Source organism: Brienomyrus brachyistius, chromosome 10, assembly GCF_023856365.1.
Source record: "Brienomyrus brachyistius isolate T26 chromosome 10, BBRACH_0.4, whole genome shotgun sequence".
Classification (NCBI taxonomy): domain Eukaryota; kingdom Metazoa; phylum Chordata; class Actinopteri; order Osteoglossiformes; family Mormyridae; genus Brienomyrus; species Brienomyrus brachyistius.
In genome coordinates, this window is record NC_064542.1 from 3,176,347 (window position 1) to 3,201,587 (window position 25,241).

At 41.6% G+C, this 25,241-nt stretch overlaps 2 protein-coding genes across 40 annotated transcripts in view; both read left to right on the plus strand.

The window, feature by feature from the left end:
* Window positions 1-25,241, plus strand: part of LOC125750548 (protocadherin gamma-C5-like) — a 221,901-nt gene that overhangs the window by 139,345 nt on the left and 57,315 nt on the right. For 2 of the 39 annotated variants that reach the window (XM_049028514.1, XM_049028542.1), the window contains exon 2: window positions 20,563-20,729. The exons of 22 other annotated variants lie outside the window; for them this stretch is intronic. In XM_049028514.1, the coding sequence (XP_048884471.1) occupies window positions 20,563-20,729 (167 nt within the window). Of the gene's footprint in view, window positions 1-822; window positions 3,531-6,201; window positions 8,926-11,124; window positions 13,759-14,560; window positions 17,294-18,097; window positions 20,730-25,241 lie in introns of those variants that run through there. 15 more of the 39 variants (XM_049028510.1, XM_049028550.1, XM_049028518.1 and 12 more) reach the window with 14 other exon arrangements.
* The window catches only part of LOC125750553 (protocadherin gamma-A5-like), a 94,500-nt gene that overhangs the window by 58,621 nt on the left and 10,638 nt on the right, over window positions 1-25,241 (plus strand). The gene's annotated exons all lie outside the window — the stretch shown is intronic.

The following is a 25,241-nucleotide window of genomic DNA, read 5'->3' on the forward strand; positions in this document are numbered from 1 at the left end:
TATACCATGGTAATTAAACCTAGCCGATGAGCTACAGGTGATCCATTAGCATTCAAGGACGGAGGAGACTAACGATCATGTTTCTGTATGGGGTGCCCTAGTATAAGCAGTGACAGACCTAGTCAGTGCGGAGTCCTAGGTGGGCATCACTGTACACCTTATGCAAAGTGAAATTGCCTGGCAAGTCCCCCCCCCCCCCCCCCCCACCCTAGGCGGCCGTCAGAACATCCCATAAGAGTGTCAGTAATTTTTTGATCTGCTAATTGTGGGAGGCAGTGGAAGACACTTGGTTTTGTCCTGGTGTTCAGTAAGTTTATCATTGTTCATCGGTTTGTATGAGGGAATCATTAGAAAAAAAGAAGTGAGCAATAGACAGTGCGGGTTGAATGTATATTTCGGGGGGCAACCCCCCCCTTCCCCCACAACAAAAAAAAACGACTACCAACACCATTGGTATAAACCTTTAAGGAGTAATTGGATAGAGTAAGAATAATCTAATAAAGTGAACATATAAAATATATTGTGTGGTTCTTTACCCCGCGACCCAGTAGGATAAGCGGTTTGGAAAATGGATGGATGGATGGATGGTTCTTTATCAGTATGGTTATTGATGTGAGATTCAGTGGAATCAAAATCACCTAGCAACCAGGTGATGACACAGTGTACCAAATTAAAACAAAAACGGGTTTCAGTAATCTGACAAAAGATTGGTAATTTCTAGAACACCCTTGTTCTTTTGCTGTTGTGGTTCAAAGACTTTCTATCGTATATATTTCAATCATAATTGAAATAAAGTTTCTTGTTGAATATGAATATGAAGTGTAGTTTTATCTCAGTGCTCTGTGTGCCGCTGTTGATCGCTGTGTGAGGTTTAAACCCTTCGCCCGTGGCCCTCCCTTATATACTTTCCATAAGAGACACGGAGGACGGTTGCGTGTATTAAGCGCTCCCAATACACCAGACTGGGAGTACAAAATCGTAGTTGTTCTGTAGCATTTGATTTTTTTTCATAACCACATCTGGAATATATAAATATAAAAATATCGAATACTCTTCTTGCTTATATAAAAACGTTTTTATTGTAGGCCTATATCAGAAGCATGATATTTCTTTGTTTTCTCGTCATTGCTGGGAACATCGGTCACGTTAGGAAATGGCATCTACAGATTCTCTTCCTGTGTGTTTACGTCGCATATGATGTTTATGGACAAGTCCGTTATTCTATTCCAGAGGAGATAGTGAAAGGCTCGTTTGTGGGGAATATCGCACAAGACCTCGGTCTGGATATACAGCGCATGAAATCTGGCCGAGCTCGTGTTTTTACGGAAGATGGTCGTGAGTATATCGGTCTGAATACTGATAAAGGGACGTTGAATGTGAGAGAAAGAATAGACAGAGAAGAGCTTTGCGGGACAGTGCCTTCGTGTTCTTTGCACTTCCAGATCATTCTGGAGAATCCCATGGAGCTGCATCGTATAGATGTGGAAATAACAGACATTAACGACAATGCTCCGGTTTTTGCCAAAAATGAGATACAGTTAAATATCAGTGAACTGATCGGTTCAGGGGCTCGATACCTTTTGGAAAGCGCCGAAGATTCTGATATAGGAGTAAACAGTCTTCAGGGATATAAACTCAGTTCTTCCGGCAATTTTATATTAAATCAGCAGTCCCGTCCTGACGGTGCACAGTATATAGAAATGGTGCTTCAGACCGCGCTTGACAGAGAGAAACAAGAGGAGCACAATCTCATCCTCACCGCGTTTGACGGAGGAAGCCCACAGAAGTCTGGCACAATGAAAATAGTCGTAATAGTTTCAGATGCAAACGACAATGCTCCGGTCTTCAGCCAGTCAGTATACAAAGCACAGTTAGCAGAAAATGCATTTAAAGGCACAGCAGTTCTAAAAGTCAGTGCGAGCGATGCAGACAAAGGAATAAATGGTGAGGTGAGATATTCGTTTTCAGGTCTTAGTGTTACGGATCTGTTTCATATAGACGCCTTTACCGGTGAGATAACGGTAAGCGGAGCGCTAGATTTTGAAAAATCTAGGCAATATGAAATAAATGTAAAAGCAACAGACCATGGTGACTTCACTGATTCCTGTAAAGTGCTTATTGAAATTACCGACGTGAATGATAACGCACCTGTAATTACACTGATGTCTTTTTCTAGTCCTATACCCGAAAACTCCGCACCGGGTACCGTTATAGCACTGCTCAATATAAAAGATTTGGACTCCGGTAAAAACGGAGAAGTCACTTGTTCAATTAATCCACATTTACCCTTTAGAATTGCATCGTCTTCTTCTAATTTTTATACACTGACAACTGACAATTTGTTAGATCGCGAGAGAGTTCCAGCGTATAATATAACGATCACGGCTGTGGATAAAGGCTCACCTTCATATTCTACTAACAAGACCTTAACTCTAAAACTGTCTGACATCAACGATAATGCGCCCGCATTTGAACGTAAGACATACACTGCTCATGTTATGGAGAATAACGCAGTGGGGGCGTCCATATTTACCATCAAAGCCAGCGATGCAGATATGGGCAATAATGCGCATATATCATACTTTCTCGTGGACACAGAAATTAATGGAATATTAACATCATCTTATATCTCAGTCAACGCAGAGAATGGCGCTCTCCACGCCATGCGCTCGTTTGACTATGAGCAAATTAAAGAATTACAGATTCATATCAAGGCACAGGATGGAGGCTCCCCGCCACTTAGCAGTAACGCGACTATTACCATCGTTATTACAGACCAGAATGACAACGCGCCTCAAGTCCTTTACCCAGTATATGCCAGTGGATCTGTGGTGGCTGAAATGGTGCCACGTTCAGCAGAAGTCGGCTATCTGGTTTCTAAAGTCGTGGCTGTTGATGTGGACTCCGGACAGAATGCATGGCTCTCATATAAACTACTAAAGCCATCAGAGAGGGCGCTCTTCGAAGTGGGCTTACAGAATGGAGAAATCAGAACTATTCGCCCCATAAGTGATAAAGATGCTGTAAAGCAAAAGTTAACTATTGTAGTTGAGGACAACGGACAGCCCCCTCGTTCAGCATCAGTCAACGTTAACGTGGCGGTGGCGGACAGCTTCCCTGAAATACTCTCGGAATTCACAGATTTTACGCACGACAGGGATTACAATGACGACCTGACTTTTTATTTAATTTTGGCTTTGGCTGTAGTTTCCTTCCTCTTTATTGTCTCCATCATAACCATATTGTCAGTAAAGTGCTACAGGTGGAGACATGAGAGGATGTTTTATAAATCCGGTGGGAATCTCCCAGTTATCCCGTACTACCCACCGCTTTACGCAGACGTCGGAGGTACAGGAACTCTTCGACATGTGTACAATTACGACGTTTGCGGGACGACTGACTCCAGGAGGAGTGACCTGAAATACGGCAGACCGTGTAGTCAGAGCGTCATCAGTCTGGATGCTTCTGGAACACAGACGCTGCAACATGCAAAGAAAGACATAGTGGGACATGAGATTTGGGCCGATGAGGTGAGAATACATGCTTAACACAATTTGAAATCCCTATTTAGGCTACATTTGTTTATTTTTCTTTAATGATATTTTTGTTTCAATTTATACACGTCACAAACATTTATTCTTTTTAAATGATGGATGATAGATGGATGGATGGATGGATGGATACATTTACTTTTGGGCTCTGTCTTCTATTTAAGATAATCAGCTATAAATTACCATGTATTGATGCTCCTCTTAAGTTAATAGAAGCAGACATGCAGATCGGACTGTGGTGCTCCAAGCCCTTTGCTTTCTGTGGGCTTTTGGATTCTGCTTTCTATTGTCTGAGTTCCCCCTGTTATATATGGGCTACTTACCCAGAAGAGTTGATGTAGAATGTAGTTCTCCCAGCCAGACGAGGGCCCAGGGCTCTGGTCAGCAGAGCTGTGCTTAGTGTTTTGGAGTCATATAGGTAAAATACCAAATGTCACCTGTCCTTCCTACACCTAAGGGCCTTGGGTGATTGACTTTTTGCATGTAAACTTTGAGTCTGAGCATCAAACCTCTCGTCCTCGTTTTGTCTCACAAGTATAATCATCATAATATTTTGCACAGTAATACTTTGAAATGTATTTATATTTGTTTGGTGATGTTTAAAATTGAATTACATGGTTGATGTCAGTGTTCATTAGCTGCTCCTCTCAAAACTGCAAATACTGTATATACTGTAGGTTGAGGTTTTGATGATGGCCTGCTGTCTTTAACCCTTGTATTGTTTCTGAACCACAGCAAAGCCAAAAATAATTAATATATGGATAATAAATATTATATAATTAAGGTATCAAATACTATGTTGTATACACTCATATTCATATTGTGTTCCTGTGGGTATGTATAATGCTTAGCTGAGAGAGGATCCTACAGTGCAGTCTGGGTTTTTATTCTAGAGTCACAGTACAGAATTGAAAAAACAGGAAATAGGCCTAAATGGTAGGGAAAGTACAGGTAGAAAAAAAAGAATCTACATCCAAGTCATGAGCCACATGCCTGTTTGCAAACACAGGTAGAAGGTCACAAAGTTGACAGGAGCAACGAAGGAAAGTAATTGCATGCAAATCACATGACTAAGCAACAGAAATGCAGAAATACAAACAGAAGTCATACAGAGCAACAGTGCAGACACATAGTATGGAGAAAATCTCAGGATGTAATTGAATGTCCGGTCCCCTTATATCCTGGCATTTAAATCTAGCCAATAAGCTACAGTACAAGGGTCCCATTAATATTCTGAGGAAAGGACACGTGGGTGTGGCTGGATGGATGGATGCTTGGTGTGATGGGAGTATGGTAATCTCTTTGATGGAATTATTTTATTTTGTAGATATTATGCGAAAGAGAGAAAACACAACATAATCCTAAGGATCTTGCATTATTTGCTGATTTTTCACCATTTCATGTTTTCTAGCAATATAAAGTAGAACAAATTTTACTGTTCAAGGTTTTTATTTTATTACAAAATAATTTTATTAAGCTAAGATGTCTTTTATATGAAATATATCCTTGTTTTCTCTGACATATCGTAACCTTGCCTATCCTAGGAGTTAGACATACAGCCAGGGGTGATGCTAGAGTTATCGTTCCCTATGTAAATCATATTGGCGCCCCACCCACACCAATCTGACTATGCTGTCAGTCAGGGGCCCACCGGACCCCCCCGCCCCCCGCCACCCTTTCACGGCACCCCTGCATGCAGCCCCCACATGTATCATATAATTAAAAATCCTGATTATTAAGAATCCTGTGCATGACAGAGGTGCAGCATATGGTTATTTCTGTGGCTGCATCTTCCTGTTGAATGTTCATCCATCCCACTCTGTCAGCTTTGACTCTTCTTCTTTGCCTGTCCAGGTTGTCCATACTAGGCACAATCCATCATGATTTCTCCAACTCTTCCCTTTGACACATGGAGTAATTTAGCAGTTTTTATGATTGTTGCGCTAAGACTTTGGGCACCGACTACTGTTGCTTAAATCTGTTTTATAACTGACATAAACTACAAATTTCTAGCTAGTTTAGTATGACTCACCTTTGTAGTTGCAATTGCATCTCTGTTTTACTTACCTCACTGTTAAAATTCTCTTTATCCTTGTGGTGTTTCAGCGATTTTGCCTGATGATGTACACTGCCCTACAAAGGCAAAACACAGTAACTACATATTTTATGAAAGTTGAGTTATGACCAAAATCGGGTACCTTAGACCATGTGTTATCCTATAGCAAAACATCTTAGTTAAAGTGCACTCAGTTTTGAGGGTAACATGATGTTATAATTATGGAAACTATTAAATCCACAATAAAACCAAAGCAAAACACAGTGAGTATGCTTTGAATAATAAAATAGAAATGTTTACCAATTGAAAAGTAATTTTGAAGAATAGGAAGAGTCGAATTATGTAAAAATACAAAGAATTATGTAAAAATACAAAATAATGGCACGTGTTCCAGATCAGTAATTTTGCGCGTCGTCTAGACCATTGCCAAGTGAAATCACCTTTCAGCTAGAGAATGATTCAACACACAAAGCTAAAACGGGATTTTATTAAGAAACTAGAGGTAATAGAACGATTTTATTATATTGCTGTTGTTGTTACAAATCATACATACTAACATATTTCAGTTATACCTATTTGGGAAATTAAATATAATTTTGTGTAGGATGTGATCAAGTGCAGTTTTATCTCGGTGCTCTGTGTGCCGCTGTTGATCGCTGTGTGAGGTTTAAACCCGCCTGCCAGGGACCTCCCTGAGACCCCCCTACACTTTCATAGGAGACATACCGGACGGTTCCTTGTATTCTGCGCCCTGAACACAAAAGACTAGGGGCACAACATCGCCGTTTTTCTGCTGATCTTATTTTTTATACATCACCACAGCCTGAATATGGAAATATAACAATATCGGGTTACCTTCTTCATTACATCAAAACGTTTTTGTTTTATTTAGAAACCATGGTATTTCTTTGTTTCCTCGTCAATGATGGAAACATCGGTCAGGTTTGGAAATGGCAACTGCAGATTCTGGTCCTGTGTGTTTACATCGCAAACGGTGTTTATGGACAAGTCCGTTATTCTATTCCAGAGGAGATGGTGAAAGACTCGTTTGTGGGGAATATCGCACAAGACCTCGGTCTGGATATAAAGCGCATGAAATCTGGCCGAGCTCGTGTTTTTACGGAACATAGTCGTGAGTATATCGGTCTGAATACTGATAAAGGGACGCTGGTCGTGAGAGAAATAATAGATAGAGAAGAGCTTTGCGGCCCAGTGTCCCCCTGCTCTCTGCATTTCCAGATCATTCTGGAGAATCCTATGGAGCTACACCGTATAGATGTAGAAATAACAGACATTAACGACAATGCTCCGGTTTTTGACAAAAAAGAGTTACAGTTCAACATTAGTGAACTGATCGGTTCAGGGGCTCGATACCTTTTGGAAAGCGCCGAAGATCCTGATATAGGAGTAAACAGTCTTCAGGGATATAAACTCAGTTCTTCCGGCAATTTTATATTAAATCAGCAGTCCCGTCCTGACGGTGCACAGTATATAGAAATGGTGCTTCAGACCGCGCTTGACAGAGAGAAACAAGAGGAGCACAATCTCATCCTCACCGCGTTTGACGGAGGAAGCCCACAGAAGTCTGGCACAATGAAAATAGTCGTAATAGTTTCAGATGCAAACGACAATGCTCCGGTCTTCAGCCAATCAGTATACAAAAACCAGTTAGCAGAGAATGCATCTAAAGGCACAGCAGTTCTAAAAGTCAGTGCGACCGATGCAGACAAAGGAATAAATGGTGAGGTGAGATACTCCTTTTCTGGTCGCAGTTTTAGTGACCTATTCCACATAGACCCATTAACAGGCGAGATCAAGGTAATCGGATCGCTAGATTTTGAAAAAGCCAAACAGTATGAAATGAATGTAAAGGCAACAGACCATGGTGACTTCACTGATTCCTGTAAAGTGATTATTGAAATTACCGACGTGAATGATAACGCACCTGTAATTACGCTGATGTCTTTTTCTAACCACATACCTGAAAACTCCGCACCCGGCACTGTTATTGCACTGCTCAACATAAAAGATTTGGACTCTGGTAAAAATGGAGAAGTTACTTGTTCGATTAATCCAAATTTGCCATTTCGAATTGCATCGTCATCTTCCAATTTTTATACATTGACAACCGACAATGTCTTGGATCGTGAGAGAATCTCTGAGTATAATATAACAATAATTGCTGTCGATAAAGGCTCACCTTCATATTCTACTAACAAGACCTTAACTCTAAAACTGTCAGACATCAACGATAATGCGCCAGTATTTGAAGGTAAGACATACGCTGCCCATATTATGGAGAATAACGCAGTAGGGGCGTCCATATTTACCATCAAAGCGAGCGATGCGGATATTGGCAATAATGCGCATTTATCCTATTTTTTAGTGGACACAGAAATTAATGGAATATTAACATCATCTTATATCTCAGTCAACGCAGAGAATGGCGCTCTCCACGCATTGCGCTCTTTTGACTACGAGCAAATTAAAGAATTACAGATTCATATAAAGGCACAGGATGGAGGCTCCCCGCCACTTAGCAGTAACGCGAGTGTTACCATCGTAATTACAGACCAGAATGACAACGCGCCTCAGGTTCTCTATCCGGTACAGACTGGTGGATCTTTAGTGGCTGAAATGGTGCAACGTTCAGCAGAAGTCGGCTATCTGGTCACTAAAGTTGTGGCTGTTGATGTGGACTCCGGACAGAATGCCTGGCTCTCATATAAACTGTCAAAACCACCAGAGAGGACACTTTTCGAAGTGGGCTTACAGAATGGAGAAATCAGAACTATACGCCAGGTCACTGATAAGGATGCTGTCAAACAAAAACTTACTGTTATCGTGGAGGATAACGGACAGCCGCCTCGTTCAGCATCAGTCAACGTTAACGTGGCGGTGGCGGACAACTTCCTTGAAATACTCTCGGAATTCACTGATTTTACGCACGACAGGGATTATAATGACGACCTGACTTTTTATTTAATTTTAGCTTTGGCTGTAGTTTCCTTCCTTTTCATTGTCTCCATCATAACCATATTGTCAGTAAAGTGCTACAGGTGGAGACATGAGAGGTTGTTTTATAAATCTGGTGGGAATCTCCCAATTATCCCGTACTACCCACCGCTTTACGCAGACGTCGGAGGTACAGGAACTCTTCAGCACGTGTACAATTACGACGTCTGCGGGACGACTGACTCCAGGAGGAGTGACTTGAAATACGGCAGACCGTGTAGTCAGAGCGTCATCAGTCTGGATGCCAGTGGAACACATACACTGAGGCACGTTGGTAAAGAAAACGAGGGGGATGGGAACCGGGTGAGTTTTAATATTTTAAACTAGAATTTAATTTGTTTGTGTGTTTATATTACATCTTCTTGTTTTATTTTAGTTTAGTTAACCTTCTTTACTAATTGTGATGAGGTCTTATTAAGTAAAGTACAGAAAGTGCAGAAAGTAATTTCTCGCTATGACAATATTAAAACGTTTGATAGGCTGGATTCTTTGGTACTATTTATGTACTTGACGTTCATCCACACGTCATGTAGATGTAGACATAAGCTGAATATGTACATTTTATTCGAAGTAGAATGATGTGGATTCCACATACTTTTATATACAACTCAGTGTTTCAGTTCAGGTTTACGGAGGAGGCCTATATAATATATATGATCTATAGAATTAATTGCAAGCATATTTAAGTTTCATACACCAAAATAGACTTCTCGTTTCCTCGATTTAGATCGCATGGATTTGCGTGCTGCAAATGTTTCAGGAATGTCTGTTGATTAGACGTGGTTATATGGCAGTTTGTGACGTAGGCGCCCCTCATACGATGGCGCTAGAGGCAGCCGCCTGTGTATTCTAGTGCGTTGGCCGGGGCTTTGCCAGATTAGTGATAATGATGCTGTGAAACAGAAACTGAAAGTTTTAGCTTAATTCGAAAAAAAACATGTCAGTGGTTTCTCTCACGACAAATGAAAATGCTACACTGCCTGCAGAGATCCACGGGTTTAAGTTCATGCTAGTTGCATCGGCCTTAGCAATAAGGAGAAATTTATACCGTAGGTCCTATGTAGCTTATTTAATTAATTACAACCCCCCATCCACATAATGCTTTGTTTAGCCCTACGTGTAATCATTAATATGAATTTGTGTGTTAGATGCGCCATCACTAACTTCACGCAGGGTCCACAATTGGTTCTTTTGGCTTTGTCTCTGTTTTTCATGCTTCTGCACCTATGCGATCAATCAAGACGTCCCACTTGATTCTGATATTTGAATAACATGGCATGTAACTCTTACCAGTTGCATAACAATTATTCAGATCTGGAGAACAATGTTTATGCTTCTGTATATTAATTTGAATAGGCTTTTAATGCAGAAAATCAGGTAGAAATAAGTTTCAAAACTACTTTGATGTTTTTATATTATTACTTTGCCTGTTACTGTATATGTCCTGTATTTTAAATGTATATTTAATTTCCCCCCGATGTTTCACTATATATATCCATCCATCCATTTTCCAAACCGCTTATCCTATTGGGTCGCGGGGGGTCCGGAGCCTATCCCGGAATCAATGGGCACGAGGCAGGGAACAACCCAGGATGGGGGGCCAGCCCATCGCAGGGCACACTCACACACCATTCACTCACACATGCACACCTACGGGCAATTCAGCAACTCCAATTAGCCTCAGCATGTTTTTGGACTGTGGGGGGAAACCGGAGTACCCGGAGGAAACCCCACGACGACACGGGGAGAACATGCAAACTCCGCACACATGTGACCCAGGCGGAGACTCGAACCCGGGTCCCAGAGGTGTGAGGCGACAGTGCTAACCACTGCACCACCATGCCGCCCCACCTCACTATATATAATCCTTTAATTTATGCAGTTGCTTTAATTTAGTGCATTTAAGTTACAAGATTGTTTAAATCACTATTTAACATTAAAATTCGAAGTAATGCCGGAATTGTAAATTTGCACTTACCTCTGTTCATCTTTAAATATGCAACCATATTTGTACATATCGTTATTTTTCACTGATGTTCCTTTTTGTTTGTTTGTTTGCATTAAAGTCGGAGATCAAATTTGATATATGATGATTAATGACATGGTTGCTAGGAGCGAGAAATACACCTGGAATCCTTCATTTAGATACAGAATAATGACTCTTCTAACGAATTAATACATGATACTTTGGAAATATAATTACTAACGATAAAATACCAGGCCAGATGTGTGAGCTTTCACTCATAAGTATCTATTTCGTTCTTCCAGTTTATTTTTAACAGTGATTTAAATTGTACATATTTTAATGCTACTAACAATCTACATTTTCGAATGTCGATGACCAACAATATTTTTAACACTGTATGTATATTGTTTAAAATAGTATATATTTTATTAGAAACAATGATATAATGGGCTCGGCATACTGTTTAACTCAGTTTTTAAGTACAGCCTTGGCAGACATTGCAGTTTTTATTCAGTGCTCTAAGTGCCGCTGTTGATCGCGTGTGATGCTTATATGATTCTGCTTCGTGTGATTTGGTAAGACATGTTTTACACACATAGCAGAAGCTTTCGGCCACGACACTGCGCTCGCACTCAAGCACGTCGGACTTCTCTACGAATGTAATCGTTGGTTTTGCTCCTGCCCCACACATTTGGGATGCAGAACTAAATATATAGTTTATTCTTTGTCATCAATCAGAGTTTCAAGGAAGGATGGTAATTCATTGTTTTCCCGGGAACGTTGTTTGGGTTTGGAAATGGCAGCTGCAGCTTCTCTTCCTCTACGTTTGTGTCGCAAATGGTGTTTACGGACAAGTCCGCTATTCTATTCCTGAAGAAATGACAAAGGGCTCGTTTGTGGGGAATATCGCACAGGATTTAGGTCTGGATGCCAAACGACTTAAATCGGGACGAGCTCGGGTTTTTACGGAGGATGGTCGTGAGTATATCGGTCTGAATACTGATAAAGGGACGCTGCTGGTGAAAGAAAGAATTGATAGAGAGGAGCTTTGTGGCCCAGTGTCTCCGTGCTCTCTACATTTCCAAATAATACTAGAAGATCCATTGGAGCTGCATCGTGTAGATATCGAGATCTTAGATATAAATGATAATTCTCCTGTTTTTGCTAGGAAAGAAATAAATTTTGAAATATCGGAATTTGCGCTTTCTGGAGCACTGTTCTCTTTAGATGGTGCAAAAGATCCGGATGTTGGAGTCAATACGCTCCAGACTTATAAAATTAGCCCCAATGATCATTTCACTGTGAAAGTTTTGTCACGTCTTGACGGTACAAAATACGTGGAAATGGTGCTGCAGAATCCACTTGATAGAGAGAAACAAGCGGAGCACAAATTAGTTTTAACCGCCTACGACGGTGGTACCCCACAGAAATCTGGCACGGTCACTATAAATATAATAGTTCTAGATGCGAATGATAATGCGCCCGTATTCCTCGAGCCAGTTTATAAAGCATCGCTAAGAGAGAATTCGGTAATGGGGACAACGGTACTAAAAGTGAGTGCAACTGATTCAGATACAGGATCTAATGGAGAAGTAACCTATTCCTTTTCTGATGGGGCAGATACCCTCTCTGTCTTAGATGTCAACCCACATACTGGCGCAATCACAGTCAGTGGCCTGTTAGATTTTGAAAAATTCAAACAATATGAAATAAATGTACAAGCAACAGACAAGGGAGGATTAACCAGTACGAGTAAAGTAATTATCGATATCATTGACGTGAATGACAACGTCCCTGTGATTACACTGATGTCCTTTTCTAACCTCGTACCCGAAGACTGCGCATTAGGTACAGTAATAGCGATACTAAAAATTAAAGACATAGACTCTGGAAAAAACGGAAAGGTCAAGTGTTTCATTAATCTAGATTTACCTTTTAAAATTACAAACCCATCATCTGATTTTTACAGTTTGGTAACAGATCAAGTTTTAGATCGAGAGAAGGTATCCGAGTATACTATAACTATCACAGCGGTAGACGAAGGGTCGCCGTCATATTCCAGTAACAAAACCTTAACTCTACAACTATCTGACGTCAACGATCATGCTCCAGTATTTGAACGTAAGACTTACACAGTTAATGTTCAGGAGAATAACGCAGTGGGGGCGTCCATATTTACCATCAAAGCGAGTGATGCGGATACGGGCAATAATGCGTATTTATCATATTTTCTCGTGGACACAGAAATTCATGGAATATTAACATCATCTTATATCTCTGTCAACGCAGAGAATGGCGCTCTCCACGCAATGCGCTCGTTTGACTATGAGCAAATTAAAGAATTACAGATTCATATCAAGGCACAGGATGGAGGCTCCCCGCCACTTAGCAGTAACGCGACTATTACCATCGTTATTACAGACCAGAATGACAACGCGCCTCAAGTTCTCTATCCTGCACAGACTGGTGGATCTTTAGTGGCTGAAATGGTGCCACGTTCAGCAGAAGTCGGCTATCTGGTTACTAAAGTTGTGGCTGTTGATGTGGACTCCGGACAGAATGCCTGGCTCTCGTACAAATTACTAAAAGCAGCTGACAGGCCCCTGTTCGAAGTTGGTTTACAAAATGGCGAAATCAGAACTATACGCCAGGTCAGTGATAAGGATGCCGTTAAACAAAAAGTAACTGTTATAGTGGAGGACAACGGACAGCCGCCTCGCTCAGCTACAGTCAGTGTTAACGTGGCGGTGGCGGACAGCTTCCCTGAAATACTCTCGGAATTCACTGATTTTACGCACGACAAGGATTACAATGACAACATGACTTTTTATTTAATTTTGGCTTTAGCCGTCATTTCCTTTTTATTCGTTTCGTCTGTGGTAGTTATAATATCAGTGAAAATTTATAAATGGCGACAGTCACGTCTATTTTACGAGTCCAGTCTTCCAGTTATTCCATATTATCCACCGCTTTACGCAGACGTCGATGGGACGGGCACTCTGCAGCATGTGTATAATTACGAGGTGTGCAGGACAACCGACTCCAGGAAGAGTGATACGAAATACATCAGACCATGTACTCAAAGCATCGTTAGCATGGATGTCAGTGGAACAGAGACAATGCCACGCTCACAGCAAGAAGTAGAAAGCCATGAGTTTTCTGAAAACCAGGTGAGCTTATATGCGCAACCTAATATGCTGATGTACAATATGTTAATTTGCATTCGTGTCTTGTTCAGTATCATATCACCGTTGACCCCATGTAAAATGCCGTTAATCCATTTTCCTCTAGGGGCGCTAGATAAATGGTTGATCTTGCGCTCTGACCTCAAGCTTCGGTCTTACCTGTACACTGTCAGAAAAAAGAACACCAATTTGTACCTTTACTTGTTCCTGCTGCTGTACCTTCAAGGGTCTGCCAATTGTACCTTAGCTGTAGGTGATTATATATTTTAAGGTACAGAAATGGACTCTGATGAGCATTTTTATGCCATAGGCTGTACATTAATATTGTTTGTACCTTGGGGGTGTTTCTCAGACTCCATTTCTTTACCGTGAATTAAACTAAATCGAGGGTACAGTACCAGTGTTAAGCAAAGGTACAACCTGGTACTTTAGGCCTACATGTCTGTGTATGTCTCATAGGACAACAAGATGGGATGTGCGAAGATTGAAACTGCTTTGTATTCACTTGTAGAATGACGATAAAAAGGAATTATAGCAAGTATTAAATATAATCTGTTTTATAAACATGAAATGTGCCAGTTTAAGTTTTTTTATGTTTTTTCAAGTCCAACATTTTGACAACAGTTTTTAGTCAAGCAGCAGCAATTTATTTTATTGTTTAGTTATTATCATGTAAAAACATTTCAAATTATTCGTCAACATCAGTGACTTGCAGAAGGAATATATAAAATGAACTGCCAAAATGTTTTAATTCCATTCTTCGTTACCGACTCCTTGCGATGGTGATATGTGATTTACGCAGACTTCAATTGTCAATATATAATTTTAAATACTTTTTTTGCAATGCAGCATTTGAACTCGGTGTGACGCTGTTGTTTAGGGCGCAGCTGTTCTATTAGCAGTTTCCAGCAGGACCTCCCCAGTAAATTCGACGTGTGAGAGAACGAGCGAGAGAGAAGAGGGCTGTCCGAGGCGATAGAGCTTTGTTTATGGAGGAGCGTTTGTGGAGAAATACAATTTCTACTGTTACGCAAAACTGGACTTTATTTATTCATCTGTAATTTGGAATTTCGAGCAATTTTTATAACTGTTTGTATTTGGGCAATATTTCATGAATGCTGTAGCGACAATGTCTGCTACGTCAATGACACGGCAAGTAGCATGGTTTATTTTCCTGCTTTTTCTCAGTCCAGTATATGGCCTAGTTAGTTACTCCATCCCGGAGGAAATGGCTAAAGGGTCATTCATTGGTAATGTAGCGCAAGATTTGAGCTTAAGTTTAAAAAGACTTAATTCTGGTAACGCCCGTATATACACGACAGGCAGCGCAGAATACATCGAATTGGACAGAGAAAATGGGGTCCTCCTTATTAAAGAAAGAATAGATCGCGAATCTCTCTGTGGAAAAACATCCACCTGCGCTTTGTATTTTCAGTTAGTTCTAGATAATCCGATGGAATTCTATCAGGTCTCAATAGAGATAATAGACATAAACGATAACGCACCTAATTTTTTAAAAACTGAAATGACGTTTGAAATAAGCGAGTCAGCCCATACTGCAGCTAGATTCTTGCTGGAAAAGGCAGTTGATCCCGATATTGGCGTCAATGGTCTGCAAAGCTATAAGCTTGAACCAACTGATAATTTTCTTCTAAAACTACACAGTCAGACAGACGGAAGTAAGAATGTAGAAATGATTTTACAAAAACCGCTGGACAGGGAAACACGGGATAAACTGACGCTTCTTTTAACAGCAATGGATGGTGGCGACCCGCCGATGTCTGGCACTGTACAGATATATATTAACGTACTTGATGTTAATGACAACGCTCCTGTCTTCTCGCAGCCAATTTACAAGGCAGCGGTAACAGAGAATGTTTCCAGAGGTACCGTTTTAACCAAGGTCAGTTCGTCTGACTTAGATCAAGGGTCTAATGGTGAAATCAAATATTCTATTTCCAGAAGTATAGATATGATGTCTAATTTGTTTGAGATAGACGAAAACAGTGGCGAAGTAAGATTAGTCGGTGAAATTGATTATGAAAAAGCTAAACATTATCAGATTGACATTAAAGCAAAAGATCACGGTGGTCTGTCCGATTCTTGTAAGGTAATAATCGATGTTATAGATGTAAATGATAACAGTCCGATAATTAATCTGATGTCGAAGTCAAAGTCAGTACCTGAGGACTCTCCCCAGAATACAGTGGTAGCGATAATGACAGTGCAGGACCCTGATTCTGAGAGCAATGGAAAGGTTCATTGTCTTATCGATGAAAACATCCCATTTAGTATCAGATCAACCTCAAATGATTTTTACAGTCTGGTTACTAGATCGTCTTTAGACCGAGAAACACAGTCTGAGTATAACATTACCGTGATCTGCGCAGATGAAGGAATCCCCTCACTTTCCAGCAGTGTCATTTTAAACTTACAGATATCTGACGTGAACGACAATGTCCCAGTTTTTGAACAAAGTTCATATGTCACCTATGTACTTGAGAACAACACACCAGGGTTCTCCATATTTTCAGTGAAAGCCAGTGATGCAGACTGGAACCAAAACTCGCGTGTTTCCTATATACTGGAAGATTCGTCTGTAAACGGAGTGCCTGTCTCATCTTATGTGTCTGTCAACTCCGAGAGCGGTGTGGTTCATGCTGTACGCTCCATGGATTACGAGCAGATAAAGGATTTCGAGTTTCGCGTAAAAGCGCAAGATGGAGGATCACCTCCGCTGAGCCAAAACGTGACGGTAAAAGTTTTTATCTTGGACCAGAATGACAACTCACCGCAAATTCTCTACCCAGTACACACCAGTAGCTCTCTGGTGACTGAATTGGTTCCTCATTCAGCGGATGTCGGCTATCTGGTTACTAAAGTTGTGGCTGTTGATGTGGACTCCGGCCAGAATGCCTGGCTCTCATATAAACTGCTGAAACCAGCTGACAGACCCCTGTTCGAAGTCGGCTTACAGAATGGAGAAATCAGGACTATACGTCAGATCAGCGATAAAGATTCTGCGAGGCAAAAACTGACTATTATAGTGGAGGACAACGGGAAACCACCTCGTTCAGCATCAGTCAGTGTTAACGTGGCGGTGGCGGACAGCTTCCCTGAAGTGATCTCGGAATTCAATGATTTTACCTATGACAAAAAATACAATGACAACCTGACTTTTTATTTAATCTTGGCTTTGGCTGTAGTTTCCTTCCTTTTCATTGTCTCCATCGTTACCATAATATCAGCAAAATGCTACAGATGGCGGCGTGAGCGGATGTTTTATAAATCTGGGGGGAATCTCCCGGTTATCCCGTACTACCCACCGCTTTATGCAGACGTTGGAGGAACGGGGACTCTGCAGCACGCGTACAATTATGATACGTGCAGATCGACTGACTCCAGAATGAGTGACGTGAAATATGTCAGGCCTTGTAGTCAGAGCGTGCTACATGTTGACCTAAGCGGAAGGGAGACAGTCACGAGAGAAAAGAAAGATGACCCAAATATTTTCGAAGAGGTGAGCCTCCTTGTCTCTGTTATTTCACTTTACACTTGCTCTAAATATAAATGTAAATATTTCATCTGTTGCTTGGGTATAATTTTAATTTCTGATTCCTGTCAAATTACGGTAAAACTTTGCTTCGCCGGGGGAGGGGGCCACAAATAATGCATTACTACACTCTTTACTCAATGTATTAATTAACCAGAAACTAAGTCTTAATTACGTACTGATCCCACGTTCCTTCATCAGTCATTACTTTCAATGTGTTCTATGCAGGTACTATATTCCTTCATGATTTGTACTTGAGTAGTAACTGACTTACTAAGTTGCTTTTGCCCCCTGAAGTAATCAAAGTAAGTACTTGAGTGTTACTCAAATTAATAATAAAGTGCAAATGGTAGCCTACTGAATGTTTAGAGTCTCATATTTAATCTTGTGTTTTATCCAAAGATAAGATTATTGTAATAAAGATTAATTAATGACCCCGGTTTCCCCCCACAGTCCAAAAACATGCTGAGGCTAATTGGAGTTGCTAAATTGCCCATAGGAGTTCGTGTGAGAGTGAATGGTGTGTGAGTGTGCCCTGCGATGGGTTGGCCCCCCATCCTGGGTTGTTCCCTGCCTCGTGCCCATTGCGTCTGGGATAGGCTCTGGACCCCCCGCGACTCAGTAGGACAAGCGGTTTGGAAAATGGATGGATGGATAGATTAATTAATGCGGTTAATTAGAGTCGCATCAGTAGTTCCACACAGACTTGTCATTTGAATTTCGAAGAATGTGTAATTCTACATTTGGTCCCTGAGTGTCGCTTTCTCTCAAGAAGGGTTCGCTCAGATGTAATGCAGAGACCTCGCCTACTTGCTCACCGGGTCACAATCCATAAGCAATATTGCGTGAATTACAGGACACGAGCTGGCGCCTGCTCTTTCAAGTTTATTTATCAACATTGATTTGCTAGCACCTTATCAAAAGTCGATTTATTTTCGCATATTTTATTGTTGTGGTCTGAATTTCTGTCGAAGTGCATTGAAGTATTTCTCCTCGACGTGAAATCACTATGAGCGCAAACGAACGGATTCTGGAATGGCTTTTGTGTATTTTGCTCGTTTTTGTGTTTTCGGTTCATTCAGCAACTGGGAATATTAGATACTCAATTCCTGAAGAAATGGCCGTTGGATCATTTGTGGGAAATATTGGCAAAGACCTGGGTTTGCAGCCTGAGAGGTTGGTTACCGGGCGAGCTCGGCTTTTTTCTTCGGGAAGCAGCGAATATGTAGCGCTGGACAGAGAGGAAGGACAACTGGTCGTGCGGGAGAGAATAGACAGGGAACAGCTATGCGGGGAAGCGCCAGTATGCAGCTTCAGTTTCGAAATTATTCTGGAAAGTCCGATTGAGCTTTATCGTGTCACGGCAGAAATATTAGATATCAACGATAATAGCCCAGTATTTCCAAGGAGTGAATTAAAAATGGAAATAAGCGAATTAGCGGTACCGGGAGCGCGCTTTTCTCTCGAAAGTGCCCGCGACCTAGACGTTGGCGTAAACAGTCTTCAGGGCTATTCTCTCCATCCGACTGACCATTTTGCACTAAAGGTGCACAGTAGACCGGGTGGCAGTAAAAGCGTAGAGATGATTCTCCAAACTCCGTTAGATCGAGAGAAACAGGAGCAGCTTAATTTGATATTAACTGCTGTCGATGGGGGGAATCCTAAGCGAACAGGAACTGTTAAAATAAACATTGCGGTTCTGGATGCAAACGACAATGCTCCAGTGTTTAAACAATCCGTTTATAGGGCATCTGTCCCCGAGAATGCACTTAAAGGCACATTAGTGATCACAGTGAGTGCAACGGATGCGGATAACGAATCTAATGGACACATACAATACTACTTTGAACATGCTACACACAATATTAACGAGCTCTTCACTATTAATCCCTCAACCGGCGACATAATCGTAACTGGAGAGTTAGATTTCGAAAAATCAAAGTTACATGAAATTAAGGTGCAGGCTAAAGATCAAGGCGGGTTGACGGATTCTAGCGATGTCCTAATTGAAGTACTTGATGTGAACGACAACGCTCCGAAAATGACAGTGATGTCGTTTTCAAGCACACTACCAGAAGACTCAGTGCCTGGTACAGTTATAGCTATGATTAATGTGCAAGATCTGGATTCTGGAGACAACGGAAGAGTGAAATGTTCAATTGAGGTGTCTCTTCCATTCAAAACTGAAACATCTTTAACAAACTATTACAGTGTACTGACTGATTCAGTCTTAGACAGAGAGCAGACATCCGAATATAACATCACGGTCACTGCTGTTGACGGAGGAAGTCCCTCTCTTTCGAGTAAACAAACTCTCCACTTAAAGATTTCAGATGTTAACGACCATGCACCGCAATTTGAGCAAGAGACATACAATGCTTATCTAATGGAAAATAACTCACCGTCATTTTCTGTTTTTTCCGTGAAAGCAAACGACGCAGACTGGGGTGCTAATGCTCGGGTATCGTATTACATCGAAGACAGCAATCTGCATGGGTTACCTTTGAGCTCCCATATATCAATAAACGCCGACAGCGGGGTTATTTACGCTGTAACGCCATTTGATTATGAGCAAATAAAACTAATTAAACTACGCGTTAAAGCGCAAGATGCTGGTAGCCCACCTTTGAGCAGTAATGCAACTGTTAACATAATCATTCAAGACCAGAACGACAATGCACCTCAGGTTCTCTATCCTGTACAGACTGCTGGATCTTTGGTGGCTGAAATGGTGCCACGTTCAGCAGAAGTCGGCTATCTGGTTACTAAAGTTGTGGCTGTTGATGTGGACTCCGGACAGAATGCCTGGCTCTCATATAAACTGTCAAAACCAGCTGACAGACCACTGTTTGAAGTGGGCTTACAGAATGGAGAAATAAGAACTATTCGCCAAATAAGTGATAAAGATGCTGTAAAGCAAAAGTTAACTATTGTAGTTGAGGACAACGGACAGCCCCCTCGTTCAGCATCAGTCAACGTTAACGTGGCGGTGGCGGACAGCTTCCCTGAAATACTCTCGGAATTGACAGATTTTACGCACGACGCGAATTACAATGACGACCTGACTTTTTATTTAATTTTGGCTTTGGCTGTAGTTTCCTTCCTTTTTATTGTCTCCATCATAACCATATTGTCAGTAAAGTGCTATAGGTGGAGACATGAGCGGTTGTTTTATAAATCTGGTGGGAATCTCCCAATTATCCCGTACTACCCACCGCTTTACGCCGACGTCGGAGGTACAGGAACTCTTCAGCATGTGTACAATTACGACGTCTGCGGGACGACTGACTCCAGGAGGAGTGACCTGAAATACGGCAGACCGTGTAGTCAGAATACACTTAATGTTGACCTGAGTGGCACAGGGACCATCCCAAGAAAAGTGGATGCAGATGTCTGTGTTGAGGTGAGACTTGTATTTTATGATTTATGGTGTTTTCTGATTAAAATAATTGTTTTTTTATGCTGAGATGCAAACAAATTTGCCCGTTGGATCAGATTTGTCACGATTTGTAAATGTTCTTGAAATTATTAATTCCTCTATCCATTTGTACCACTTATCCATTAAATGGCAGCAGTGTTAGGTAAAGGGTATTGAGGGTGGTGTGTCCCTCACTGAGTTAGGGTGCTGTGTCTGTGATCGGAAGCTCACTGATTCAAATCCCAGGGTTGAAAGTGTGATTTCGCCATCAGGCCCCTGACCAAGGCCCTTAACCCCCGGTGCTCCATGGCTGTCTGATCCTGCCTTCTCATATGAATAATGCTTTGGAGGCCAGCAGCTGCTAAATGAATATGAATGTGGTGGTGAGCTTGGGGGCTCAGTGTTCCTCATTGTGGCCCCACCCTTTCAGGATTGGGGTTCTGCTTCTGTCCTGCCCTCTGAGAATCTGGTCATTTCTTGCTGTTCACCTGGTTTTCTATAGATATTCTGATTTCCTCCTGCAGTCCAAAAACCTGGAGGTTTGGTGAATTGATGTCTCTACACTGCTAATTGTGTGTCTGTGTGTGTGTGTGTGTGTGTGTGTGTGTGTTTGAGGTGGGAGGGTTGAACACATACAGACACACACATAAACACACACTTGCAGTTGATCTACAACTATAGTAGTAGTTCTACTAATCCTAGTCCATCCTGCCCTCAGGATCCTACCACATGTTCTCATCCACATCACATCTGACATCCTCTCTAGCGATACATCTAGGGTAGCACCTCTTGGGAATACATCTGATTCTGTAATCACCTGGAATCACCTGTGCTTGGGTTAACTTTCATTTCATTTATTTATATCATATCAGTTTTACAAATATTTTGGAGGGGTATTGATAGTATTGTAGCAAATTGTAGTTATTCAGCCTTTTATGTATGATTGACATCTTTGGGACCAGTATGTATGCATGTGCAAAAGGGCCTCCAGAAATGTAAGGTTTTGATGGTGGTGGATTCTGAGTGAGCAAGGGATCCCTGAATTTTGAAGCATTTAGTCATTGAATGAATTTTGTATGAAAGCAATGAGAAATGATTCATCGTTTAGCCCACAAAAGCTAATATTATGGCAACTGTGTGAAGTGTTTTGAGAAAGTGACTTTGGTATTGCAGAATGTATCTTAGCAATGGAAAAAAACTGTAATGTTATTGGAACTTTATGTAACTATTATACATTCAAATATGTCCAGCAAACCTCTGCTTATCTCTTACCAGCTAATGCCCCCAAAGCATCTATACCACCTTCGAAGGACAGGCTAAGATTAATGCAAGATCATACTGCAGCTTCACAGTACGTCTGTCCTAGAGCACTGATTACGTATCTACCCAAGCAGACATGTGTGTGATATATTTTAACAGTTTTAGGCTAATACAATATATGTCTGTGAGACAACAATATAGGAACAATTCAGCTGCCTTCTTATACTTGCAGTGTCACATTTACTTGGCTAGCAATTGCAAACAGCAAAGAGAGCTAACCTTCTTTACTGGTGCCGAGATGTGAGTCGTGAATGTGGAACTCATTGAAGATGTGGAGTTATCAGTAAAAGACAGGAATGATGGGGTGGGGGAGGGAATTAAGAGATGCTCTCTGATGCAGGAAGCTCACTCATTGGCCAGATTACCCTCACTGCACGTTTACTGGACATTTAGCGAAGTGTTTTTCGCTGTCAATATTGGCACGTTATTGGTTGACTGAATAATTAATTTATACATTACTTTTTACTAAATATTGGGCAGGCGTGTTTCCCTTTTACGTAAATTCCTCACAGAGACAGCTTCACTGAAGTGCTGCTAACACATTGTGCAGTTTCCAGCATTCAGCAGCTGTTGTCTGTTTGTCTGTGCTGTTATACCAGCAAGTGCTTTCTCATGGCTCTTAGAGCATGAGAGCAGCACTGTCACCTTATACCTCCAGGGCTGGGGGTGCAGCCTTCCTGTTCTGTCTGTGTTGTGCAGCTATCCCCCCCCACTCTAATTTCCTCCCACAGTCCAAGAAGATACCAGTAAGCAATTTCTTTCCATCTCCCAACCACTTGACCTGTATGCAGTCGCAGGTCAGTTAGGCAGCTTGACAGGTGTCCTCAGGACACTCTACCAACACAATGATATTCAAATAACATAAAAAAACTGATTTATTATTATATGAAATGAGTGTGTTTCATTTGAAACACATGTTCAGTGAGTCGGACTGTTGCTTGGTGACCTGGCAGTGCCGTAGTTAGCCTCACACCTCTGGGACCCGGGTTCGAATCTCCGCCATGGCTACATGTGTGTGGAGTTTGCATGTTCTCCCTGTGTTGTCATAGGGTTTCCTCCAGGTCCTCTTGTTTCCCCCAACAGTACAAAAACATGCTGTGGTGGATGGGAGTTACCAGTCTGTGTGACTGGTGTGTGACTGAGCCCTGTGATAGGTTGGTGCCCCATCCTGGGTTGTTTCCTGCTTTGTGCCCTGTGATAGGTTGGTGCCACATTCTGGGTTGTTTCCTGCCTTGTGCCCTGTGATGGGATGGTGCCCCATCCTGGGTTGTTTCCTGCCTTGTGCCCTGTGATGGGTTGGTGCCCCATTCTGGGTTGTTTCCTGCCTTGTGCCCTGTGATAGGTTGGTGCCCCATCCTGGGTTGTTCCCTGCCTTGTGCCCTGTGATGGGTTGGTGCTCCATTCTGGGTTGTTTCCTGCCTTGTGCCCTGTGATAGGTTGGTGCCCCATCCTGGGTTGTTTCCTGCCTTGTGCCCTGTGATGGGTTGGTGCCCCATTCTGGGTTGTTCCCTGCCTTGTGCCCTGTGATAGGTTGGTGCCCCATCCTGGGTTGTTTCCTGCCTTGTGCCATAGGCTCCGGACCCCTGCAAACCTGAACTGGGAAAGTGGTTACAGAAATTAATTATACTGTTGTTTATTTACAGATGAGGTGGTTAAAATTGCGCTAAGTACATGGGGAGGGTGCATTGCATGCTCTCCCCTGTTATGGCTGCATCTTTCCACAGCAGACAGGCATGGTCCTCTGTGCTTCCTGCACCCCACTGCTTTTCTTTCTCTGATCCTCCACTAACTTCTCCTCCCTGCAACTGTGTACTGGGTGAATGCATAGATGAGATACACATCACTATCATTATATAATCTTACTGTAATAACAATCCTAAAAACAATTTTAATAGCAATATCTCATGTGCTGCTCTTTTGAATTATTTTACACAATTCCTTATACTTCATCTAAATGTGGGGAATATAATACTGGCAGTAGAGTTTGGCTCAGATTTAAATTAAAATAGACCTCAAGTCTCAGTCCAAGCAGCACAAAGAACTGGTTCATATCCTTTTCTATTTTTGTTCGCTTATATTGGAATGGTGGTTTGAATAGCCTCCAGAATAACATAATGTTACATATTGCGTAAATTGCACACATGTGCTGGCTGGTGCAAAATGGATACAGCATTTGTGGATGATAAAGCCAGACTCTTTCTGTAAAGCATTTGTTTGAGTGTATGTTTGTGTATAATGTCATTCCTCTCTGGGTCTGAAAATGTACGGGAAACTCTTAGCATGTTTGTTTTGTAGTTTATAAGATTTACAGCACTGTGCAAAAGGCAGTCAAAGGAAGTGTTTAAAGCTGTTTATCTGTGAACTCAGTGTATATTTGCTCAGAACAAAAAACACAATTTAACATTAGAACATGAAATTTAAGAGCAACACAATAAGAACTAGTAATTTTTTTCTCTGTTCTCCAGAAAGTTACTGATACTCAGTTGGATGGTTAGATGAACCCAGAACACCGCTTCAGTTCCCAACCTCTCCTCAGGGGCACCCAGCCATTCTATTCACAGTATTTATTACATTTCACCATCAGCTCATTTAAGTGCTTAACTAAGTTAAAGAAGTCAGTGAGATATTAATTAGCTGTATGAGGTGTGCTAGTGGTCGAGTACTAAATACATGGGTGCATTGTATGGTTGCTGGAAATACTGGGGTGACTTTACCAGAGGTTTTGAAATGGCTAAGCTAACACACTTTAGCAGAACAGCACAGTTTTACATGAACATAAAGATCATTTAAGCATCATTGTCTTTGGCTGCCTAAGACTTTTGCACAGTCCTGTATGCAAGGCATAATGTCAGTAGTGTTAGCCCTTCCTCGGTGTGCCCCGTAATGGATTGTGCTTATTGGAGCTGCAGAATAAATACTCAGGACTTGCCCTCGGTGTCCTCAGTGGTAGATACAGGCATGACTGTATATTTCACTTCAGTTTGATCTAAATGATCTTTGTGTTTTGCTAAAATGTGATTTGGTTGACACATCTCCTGCTGCTGTGGGTGCTATGCACTGCCTGTACCTGAAGCCCTATAACACAGAAAGTGAGGTAAGGGGGCACCTGGCTGTAGTGGGTAAGGAGACAGCTGACCTACCCTATCGAAGCATAGTGCAGCATCCGAAAACCTGCAT